The sequence below is a fragment of the Malurus melanocephalus genome, unplaced genomic scaffold, assembly GCF_030028575.1.
Source record: "Malurus melanocephalus ecotype Western Australia unplaced genomic scaffold, MMel_1.1 scaffold_2141, whole genome shotgun sequence".
Classification (NCBI taxonomy): domain Eukaryota; kingdom Metazoa; phylum Chordata; class Aves; order Passeriformes; family Maluridae; genus Malurus; species Malurus melanocephalus.
The window spans coordinates 174-10,192 of record NW_026625373.1 but is presented as its reverse complement, the minus strand read 5'-3'; the positions used below and the strand labels follow the sequence as shown (position 1 = coordinate 10,192).

The following is a 10,019-nucleotide window of genomic DNA, read 5'->3' as shown; positions in this document are numbered from 1 at the left end:
AAAAATTCTTTCAAGAATCTTTTTCTTTCTTACGAAAAAGAAAAATTCTTTCACGAATCTTTTTTGTTTCTTACGAAAAAGAAAAATTCAGGGATTTGCAGAGTGTGGAATTCGGGGAGTTGGGCGTGGAATTCGGGGTCTGGGGCGGGATTTGGGGGGAAAATTCAGGGATTTTGGGGTGAAATTTGGGGATTTTAGGGTGAAATTCGGGGATTTTGGGGTGAAATTTGGGGATTTTGGAATTTTTCCATCCCCAAGGAACAAACACGCGGACACAGAGCTGCAAACCATTGCTTTTAATCATTATTTTTTTTCTTTTTTTTTTAAATAACTCTTGGATGAAACGCTAAACTTTGAGGGGAACTATGGCGGGGGGGAAAGAGGCCTCGGCGGTGGAAAAAATTAAAAGCGGAAATAAGTTGGGAGGAAAATAGAAAATAAATAAATAAAATCGATAATAAAGAGATGAAAACGATGTTCCCTGACCGGGAATCGAACCCGGGCCGCGGCGGTGAGAGCGCCGAATCCTAACCACTAGACCACCAGGGACGGCCGCCAATGGAATGGCGGCGGCGCCATCAGAGCCTTCACCGCTTGCGCTGATTGGCTGAGGGGGTCCGGGGAGGCTGTCAATCAAACAGCAGAGCCAATCACAGCCCGGGTTAGGGGTGGTAACGCCTCCGCAGCTTTTTCCCCTCACGCTCTGGGGAAAAATGGGACTGGGGGTAAATGTTGGCGGTTACGGCGGAATTTGGGGGTTTTGGTGTAAAATTTAGGGATTTTCGGGTGGAATTCCGGATTTAGGAGGAAATTTGGGGTTTTTTGGGCTGAATTCGAGGATTTCGGGGGTAAATTCGGGGGTTTTTGGGCCGCGCGCCGCCGGCGCCATCACAGACCCGTTCAGCCGAGCGCTGATTGGCTGAAGGGGTCAGAAGAGACTGTCAATCAAACAGCAGAGCCAATCACAGCGCGGAACAGGACTGGGAACGCCTCTGCAGCTTTTCCCCCTCACACTCCGGGTCCGGGAGAAAATGTTGGCATTTAGGGCGGAATTTGGCGATTTTGGTGGCAAATTTAGGGATTTTTGGGTGGAATTTGCGAGTTTAGGGAGGAAATTCCGAGTTTTTTTGGCGGAATTCGAGGATTTCGGGGGTAAATTCGGGGGTTTTGGGCTGCGCGGCGCCGGCGCCATCACAGACCCGTTCGGCCGAGCGCTGATTGGCTGAGGGGGTCCGGAGAGGCTGTCAATCAAACGGCAGAGCCAATCACAGCGCAGAAGAGGACTGGTAACGCCTCCGCAGCTTTTCCCCTCAGAATCCGGGACTGGGGGAGAATGTTGGGCATTTAGGGCGGAATTTGGGGGTTTTGGTGGAAAATTCAGTGATTTTCGGGAGGAATTCGCGGGTTTAGGAGGAAATTCGTGTTTTTTTGGGCTGAATTCGAGGATTTCGGGCATAAATTCGGGGGTTTTGGGCTGCGCGGCGCCGGCGCCATCAGAGACCCGTTCGGCCGAGCGCTGATTGGCTGAAGGGGTCCGGAGGAGCTGTCAATCAAACGGCAGAGCCAATCACAGCGCGGTTTTGAAAATGGTAACGCCTCCGCAGCTTTTTCCCCTCAGAATCCGGGACTGGGGGAAAATGTTGGCATTTACGGCGGAATTTGGGGGTTTTGGTGTAAAAGTTAGGAATTTTCGGGTGGAATTCGCGGGTTTAGGGAGGAAATTCGGGGATTGTGGGCGAAATTCGAGGATTTCGGGGATAAATTCGGGGGTTTTGGGCTGCGCGGCGCCGGCGCCATCAGAGACCCGTTGGGCCGAGCGCTGATTGGCTGAAGGAGTCCGGGGAGGCTGTCAATCAAACGGCAGAGCCAATCACAGCGCGGTTTAGGGGTGGGAACGCCCCCGCCTCAGATTTCCCGCCTTCGGCGCTGCGGAGAAGAAAATTCGGACATTTTGGGGCGAAATGTGGAGGTTTTGGGGAGAAATTTGGGGATTTGGGGGAATTTTGGGGGTTTTGGAGAGAAATTTGGGGGTTTTGGGGTGGATTTCAGAGATTTTGGGGTGAAATTAAGGGGGTTTGTGGAGACATTCGGAGGGTTTGGGGTGGAATTCGGGGATTTTGGGGAGAAATTTGGGGATTTAAGGGAAATTTGGGGTTTTTCGGGTGGATTTCGGAGATTTTGGGGCGAAATTAAAGGGGTTTGGGGAGACATTCGGAGGGTTTGGGGTGGAATTTGGGGGTTTGGGGAGAAATTTGGGAATTTCGGGGTGGATTTCGGAGATTTTGCGACGAAATTCAGGGAGTTTGGGGGGAATTCGGGGGTTTGGGGGATTTTGGGGTGGAAATCGGAGATATTGGGGCAAAATTCGGGCATTTGGGGTGGAATTTGGAGGTTTTGGGGCAAAATTCAGGAAGGTTTGGGGTGGAATTTGGAGATTTTGGGCAGAATTCGGCGGTTTGGGGGATTTTGGGGTGGAAATTGGAGATTTTGGGGCGAAATTCGGGGGGTTTGGGGTGGAAATTGGGCGTTTTGGGGAGAAATTTGGGCAAAATTCAGGAAGGTTTGGGGTGGAATTCGGAGATTTTGGGCAGAATTCGGCGGGGTTGGGGTTTTTGGGGTGGAAATCGGAGATTTTGGGGCGAAATTCGGGGGGTTTGGGATGGAATTTGGGGTCTGGGGCAGGATTTGGGGTGGAATTCGGGGATTTTGGGGTAAAACTCAGGGTTTTGGGGGTGAAATTTGGGGATTTTGGGTTGAAATTTGGGGATTTTGGGGTGAAATTTGGGGATTTTATAATTTTTCCATCCACAAGGAACAAACACACGGACACAGAGCTGCAAACCTTCGCTTTTAATCATTTTTTGGGGAGGATTTATGGCTCCAGAGGTGACTCCGATGGGTGGGGGTGACTCAGGAAAACGGGAAACGCCCAAATTCCCGTGGAAAAACCCCAAAATTCCATCGTTTTCTGTCAAATTCCATCGTTTTCCATCAAAACTCTGCGGTGCCACCCTCGGGTGTCCCCTGTCCCCCTTGAGGTGACACCGAGGTGACATCGATGGGTGGGGGCAACTCAGGCTCGGGAAATGCCCAAATTCCGGTGGGAAAACCCAAAAATTCCATCGGAAAAACCCTGAAATTCCATCATTTTCTGTCAAATTCCATCGTTTTCCATCAAAACTCAGTGGTGCCACCCTCGGGTGCCCCCTGTCCCCCCCGAGGTGACATCGAGGTGACATCGATGGGTGGGGGTGACTCAGCCTCGGGAAACGCCCAAATTCCGGTGGGAAAACCCAAAAATTCCATCGGAAAAAACCCCGAAATTCCATCGTTTTTCATCAAATTCCATAGTTTTCCATCAAAACTCGGCGGTGCCACCCTCGGGTGTCCCCTGTCCCCCCTGAGGTGACATCGATGGGTGGGGGCGGCTCATCCTCAGGAAATTCCCAAATTCTGGTGGGAAAACCCAAAAATTCCATCGGAAAAACCCCGAAATTCCATCATTTTCTGTTAAATTCCACTGTTTTCCATCAAAACTTGGTGGTGCCACCCTCAGGTGCCACCCATGGGTGTCCCCTGTTCCCCCCGAGGTGACATCGAGGTGACATCGATGAGTGGGGGCGGCTCAGGCTTGGGAAACGCCCAAATTCCGGTGGGAAAACCCAAAAATTCCATTGGAAAAAAAACCAAAATTCCATCATTTTCCATCAAAACTCTGCGGTGCCACCCTCGGGTGTCCCCTGTCCCCCCCGAGGTGACACCGAGGTGACATCGATGGGTGGGGGTGACTCAGCCTCGGGAAATGCCCAAATTCCAGTGGGAAAACCCAAAAATTCCATTGGAAAAAACCCCAAAATTCCATCTTTTTGCATCAAAACTCAGCGGTGCCACCCATGGGTGCCACCCACGGGTGTCCCTTGTTCCCCCTGAGGTGACATCGATGGGTGGGGGTGACTCAGGCTCGGGAAACACCCAAATTCCGGTGGGAAAACCCAAAAATTCCATCAAAAAAACCCAAAATTCCATCGTTTTCTGTCAAATTCCACTGTTTTCCATCAAAACTTGGTGGTGCCACCCTCGGGTGCCACCCAGGGGTGTCCCCTGTTCCCCCCGAGGTGACATCGAAGTGACATCGATGGGTGGGGGTGACTCGGGCTCGGGAAACGCCCAAATTCCGGTGGGAAAACCCAAAAACTCCGTCCAAAAAAACCTGAAATTCCGTTGTTTTCCATCAAAACTCGGCGGTGCCACTCTCGGGTGCCACCCATGGGTGTCCCCTGTCCCCCCCGAGGTGACATCGATGGGTGGGGTGACTCGGGCTCGGGAAACGCCCAAATTCCGGTGGAAAAACCCAAAAATTCCATTGGAAAAAACCAAAAATTCCATCATTTTCCATCAAATTCCGTTGTTTTCCATCAAAACTCAGCGGTGCCACCCTCGGGTGCCACCCATGGGTGTCCCTTGTCCCCCCCGAGGTGACATCGAGGTGACATCGATGGGTGGGGGTGACTCGGGCTCGGGAAACGCCCAAATTCTGGTGGGAAAACCCAAAAATTCCATCAGAAAAAAACCCAAAATTCCATCGTTTTCATCAAATTCCATCATTTTCCATCAAAACTTAGTGGTGCCACCCTCGGGTGCCACCCATGGGTGTCCCTTGTCCCCCCCGAGGTGACACCGAGGTGACATCGATGGGTGGGGGCAACTCAGGCTCGGGAAACGCCCAAATTCCGGTGGGAAAACCCAAAAATTCCATCGGAAAAAACCCCGAAATTCCATCGTTTTCCATCAAAACTCGGCGGTGCCACCCTCGGGTGTCCCCTGTCCCCCCCTGAGGTGACACCGAGGTGACATCGATGGGTGGGGGTGACTCGGGCTCGGGAAACGCCCAAATTCCGGTGGGAAAACCCAAAAATTCCATCGGAAAAACCCTGAAATTCCATCATTTTCTGTCAAATTCCGTTGTTTTCCATCAAAACTCAGTGGTGCCACCCACGGGTGTCCCCTGTCCCCCCTGAGGTGACACCGAGGTGACATCGATGGGTGGGGGTGACTCAGCCTCGGGAAACGCCCAAATTCCGGTGGGAAAACCCAAAAATTCCATCGGAAAAACCCAAAAATTCCATCGGAAAAAAGCCAAAATTCCATCATTTTCTGTCAAATTCCATTGTTTTCCATCAAAACTTGGCGGTGCCACCCATGGGTGTCCCCTGTCCCCCCCCGAGGTGACATCGATGGGTGGGGGTGACTCAGGCTCGGGAAACGCCCAAATTCTGGTGGGAAAACCCAAAAATTCCATCGTAAAAAAGCCAAAATTCCATCGTTTTTCATCAAATTCCATGGTTTTCCATCAAAACTCGGCGGTGCCACCCATGGGTGTCCCCTGTCCCCCCCTGAGGTGACACCGAGGTGACATCGATGGGTGGGGGCGACTCAGGCTCAGGAAACGCCCAAATTCCGGTGGGAAACCCAAAAATTCCATTGGAAAAAACAAAATTCCATCGTTTTCCATCAAATTCCATTGTTTTCCATCAAAACTCGGCGGTGCCACCCTCGGGTGTCCCTTGTCCCCCCTGAGGTGACATCGAGGTGACATCGATGGGTGGGGGTGACTCGGGCTCGGGCAACGTCCAAATTCCGGTGGGAAAACCCAAAAATTCCATCGGAAAAACCCCCGAAATTCCGTTGTTTTCCATCAAAACTCAGCGGTGCCACCTACGGGTGTCCCCTGTCCCCCCTGAGGTGACATTGAGGTGACATCGATGGGTGGGGGCGACTCATCCTTGAAAAACCCCCAAATTCCGGTGGGAAAACCCAAAAATTCCATCGGAAAAAACCCCGAAATTCCATCGTTTTCCATCAAAACTCGGCGGTGCCACCCTCGGGTGCCACCCAGGGGTGTCGGGTGTCACTCTGGGTGTCACCTCGGGTGTCACTCGGGGCTCAGCCACGTCCCCGCCTCCTCCACGTCCCGGGGCACCACCAGGAACAGCTCCGAGGGGCCCCGCGACAGCGCCTCCCGCAGGAACTCCCTGGAACAGCAAAAATATCTGAATTTCACCCCAAAATAGCACAATTTCACCCCAAAATAGCCCAATTTCACCCCAAAATAGCCCAATTTCACCCCAAAATATCCCAATTTCACCGAAAATATCCCAATTTCACCCAAAATATCCCAATTTCACCCCAAAATATCCCAATTTCAACCCAAAATATCCCAATTTCACCGAAAATATCCCAATTTCACCGAAAATATCCCAATTTCACCTCAAAATATCCCAATTTCACCTCAAAATATCCCAATTTCACCCAAAATATCCCAATTTCACCCAAAATTGCCCAATTTCACCCAAAATAGCCCAATTTCACCCAAAATTGCCCAATTTCACCGAAAATATCCCAATTTCACCCAAAATAGCCCAATTTCACCGAAAATATCCCAATTTCACCTCAAAATATCCCAATTTCACCCAAAATAGCCCAATTTCACCCCAAAATATCCCAATTTCAACCCAAAATAGCCCAATTTCACCCCAAAATAGCCCAATTTCACCCAAAATAGCCCAATTTCACCCCAATATAGCCCAATTTCACCCCAAAATATCCCAATTTCACCTCAAAATATCCCAATTTCACCCCAAAATAGCCCAATTTCATCCCAAAATCCCCGAATTTCGACCCAAAACCCACGAGTTTCACCCCAAAATCTGAATTTCACCCCAAAATAGCCCAATTTCACCCCAAAATCTCTGATTTTCGATCCAAAATCTCTGAATTTCACCCCAAAATGTCTGATTTTTGATCCAAAATCTCCGAATTTTCACCCAAAATCCTCAAATTCCGGCCCCAAACCCCCGAATTTCACCCGAATTACAGCCCAAAACCCCCGAATTTCATTCCAAAATCTCTGAATTTTGACCCAAAACCCACGAATTTGACCCCAAATTCTCTGAATTTTGACCCCAAATCCCCAAATTCCAGCCCAAAACTCCCCGAATTTCACCCCAAAATCCCCGAATTCTGACCCAAAATCCCGGTATTCACCCCAAAATCTCTGAATTTCACCCCAAAATCCTCGAAATTCACCCCCAAATCTCTGAATTTCGACCTAAAAACCCCGAGTTTTACCCCAAAATCCCCAAATTTTGACCCAAAATCCACGCGTTTCACTCCAAAATCTCTGAATTCCACTGCAAAATCTCAAAATTTCACCCCAAAACCCCCGAATTCCACCTCAATATTCCCAAATTTCTCCCCAAAACCCTCAAATTCCGCCCCAAAATTCCCAAATTTCTCCTCAAAATCCCTCAATTTCTTCCCCACAGCGCCTGTGGCGGGAAACCTTGGGCGGGAGTGTCCCCCCTTCCCCGCGATTCGCGCTGATTGGCTCCGACACTTGATTGACATCCCGCTCAGCCAATCAGCGCACAAGCAGTTAAAACCCCTCAAATTTCACCCTCAAAATCTTCGAATTTCAGCCCCAAAATCGCCGATTTTGCCCCAAAACCGCCGCGTTCCACTCCAAATCACCGAATCTTTCCTACAAAACCTCCAAATTCCACCCGAAAAACCCCGAATTCTGCCCCAAAATTCCCGAATTTTTCCTCAAAATCTCCGAAGTTTTTCCCCACAGCGCCTGAGGCGGGAAACCTGAGGCGGGAGCTTTCCCCTCATCCAGCGACGCTGATTGGCTCTCTCCTTTGATTGACATCAGCCTCAGCCAATCAGAACGCGGACAACTCAAACCCCCTCAAATTTCACCAAAATCCTCGAATTTCAGCCCCAAAATCACCGAATTTTGCCCCAAAATCGCCGCGTTTCGCCCCAAATCACCGAACCTTTCCTACAAAACCTCCAAATTTCACCCGAAAAAACCCGAACTCCGCCCCAAAATTCCTGAAATTCTCCTCAAAATCCCCGAAGTTTTCCCCACAGCGCCTGTGGTGGAAAACCATGGGCGGGAGCGTTCCCCTCATCCAACGACGCTGATTGGCTCTCTCTTTTGATTGACATCGCGCTCAGCCAATCAGCGCACAGCCAGTTTTAAGCCCTCAAATTTCACCCTCAAAATCCTCCAATTTCAGTCCCAAAATCAACAAATTTTGCCCCAAAATCGCCGCGTTTCGCCCCAAATCACCGAATCTTTCCTACAAAACCTCCAAATTTCACCTGAAAACCCCAAAATTCTACCCCAAAATTCCCGAATTTCTCCCCAAAATCACCCATTTTCTTCCCTACAGCGCCTGTGGCGGGAAACCCGAGGCGGGAGCTTTCCCCTCATCCAACGACGCTGATTGGCTCTCTGCTGTGATTGACATCCCTTTTAGCCAATCAGCGCACAGGCACTTTAAAACCCTCCAACTCCACCCTCAAAATCCTCACATTTCAGCCCCAAAATCCCCGAATTTCAGTCCCAAAATCCTTGAATTTCAGTCCCAAAATCTCCGAATTTCAGTCCCAAAATCCTCGAATTTCAGTCCCAAAATCCTCAAATTTCAGCCCCAAAATTCCCGAATTTCTCCCCCAAATCCCCCATTTTCTTTCCCACAGCACCTGTGCGGGAAACCGTGGGCGGGAGCGTTCCCCTCATCCAACGACGCTGATTGGCTCTCTCGTTTGATTGACATCCCATTCAGCCAATCAACGCACAGGGAGTTAAAACCCCTCAAAATTCACCCTCAAATTCCTCCAATTTCAGCCCGAAAATCGCCAAATTTCGCCACAAAACACCGAAATTTTCCTACAAAACCTCCAAATTTCACCCGAAAAACCCCGAATTCCGCCCCAAAATTCCCGAATTTCTCCTCAAAATCTCCAAAGTTTTTTCCCACAGCGCCTGAGGTGGGAAACAATGGGCGGGAGCTTTCCCCTCATCCAGCGACGCTGATTGGCTCTCTCTTTTGACTGACATCGCGCTCAGCCAATCAGCGCACAGCCAGTTTTAAGCCCTCAAATTTCACGCTCAAAATCCTCCAATTTCAGTCCCAAAATCAACAAATTTTGCCCCAAAATCGCCGCGTTTCGCCCCAAATCACCGAATCTTTCCTACAAAACTTCAAAATTTCACCCGAAAAACCCGGAATTCCGCCCCAAAATTCCCGAATTTCTCCTCAAAAGCTCCGAAGTTCTTTCGCAGGGCCGGAGGCGGGAAACCTGAGGCGGGAGCATTCCCCCCCATCCAACGACGCTGATTGGCTCTCTGCTGTGATTGACATCCCACTCAGCCAATCAGCGCACAGACAGCTTAAACCCCTCAAATTTCACCCTCAAAATCGCCAAATTTCGCCCCAAAATCCCCGAATTTCGCCCCAAAATCGCCGCGTTCCCCTCACCTGAGCTGCGGCTCGGCKCCGATGGCGGCGGGGGCGGCCAATTTGGAGTCCAGGTTGTAAAAAGTGCGGCCGAGGCGGCGAACGCCGACCCAGTGCGGGCGGGACACRGGCAGCGCCAGCGTCCCCAATGTCACCCGCGAGGGGACATTGAGCAGGAATCCCAAAATGTGCGGCAGCGCCAGGCGCTCCAGCGGGCTGGGGAGGGGGCACAGGGGGCGTTAGGGGGGGCGGGAATTTGGGGAGGGGGCTTTTGGGGTCATGGGGAGGGGTCTCATTGTCGTTATGGCCGTCCCATGGTCACTAAAGCCGGTGTGACAAAGGGGGTTTGAAACGTCCCCAATTGGGTTGGGGGTCTCAGAGGGGGCTGGAATTTGGGGAAGGGGTCACGGGAGGGTTCCAAAACTTGGGGAGGGGTCTCAGGAGGCTGTCCCTGAATTTGGGGAGGGGTCTCATTGTCGTTATGGCCGTCCCGTGGTCACTAAAGCCGGTGTGACAGGAGGGGTTTGTAAGGTCCCCAATTGGGTCGGGGGTCTCAGAGGAGGCTGGAATTGGGCTGGGGGGTCCGGGAATTTGGGGAGGGGTCTCAGGAAGCTGTCCCTGAATTTGGGGAGGGGTCCCATCATCGCTTTTCCCATCCCATGGTCACCAAGGCCGGTGTGACAGGAGGGGTTTGAAACGTCCCCAATT

General features: G+C 51.0%; 1 protein-coding gene and 1 non-coding gene across 2 annotated transcripts; both read right to left on the bottom strand.

Moving 5' to 3' along the window:
* Window positions 1–477: 477 nt before the first annotated feature.
* On the bottom strand, window positions 478–549 carry TRNAE-CUC (transfer RNA glutamic acid (anticodon CUC)). Its single transcript has one exon. It is a non-coding gene; the product is annotated as a tRNA-Glu (tRNA).
* Window positions 550–5,794: 5,245 nt separating this feature from the next.
* Window positions 5,795–9,541, bottom strand: LOC130587609 (josephin-2-like; the record flags this gene model as incomplete). The annotated part of the gene is made up of 2 exons (XM_057388587.1): window positions 5,795–6,032; window positions 9,333–9,541. Coding segments are annotated over 2 exons (309 nt in total), but the record flags the coding sequence as incomplete, so codon positions are not given.
* Between the last annotated feature and the right edge of the window lie 478 nt (window positions 9,542–10,019).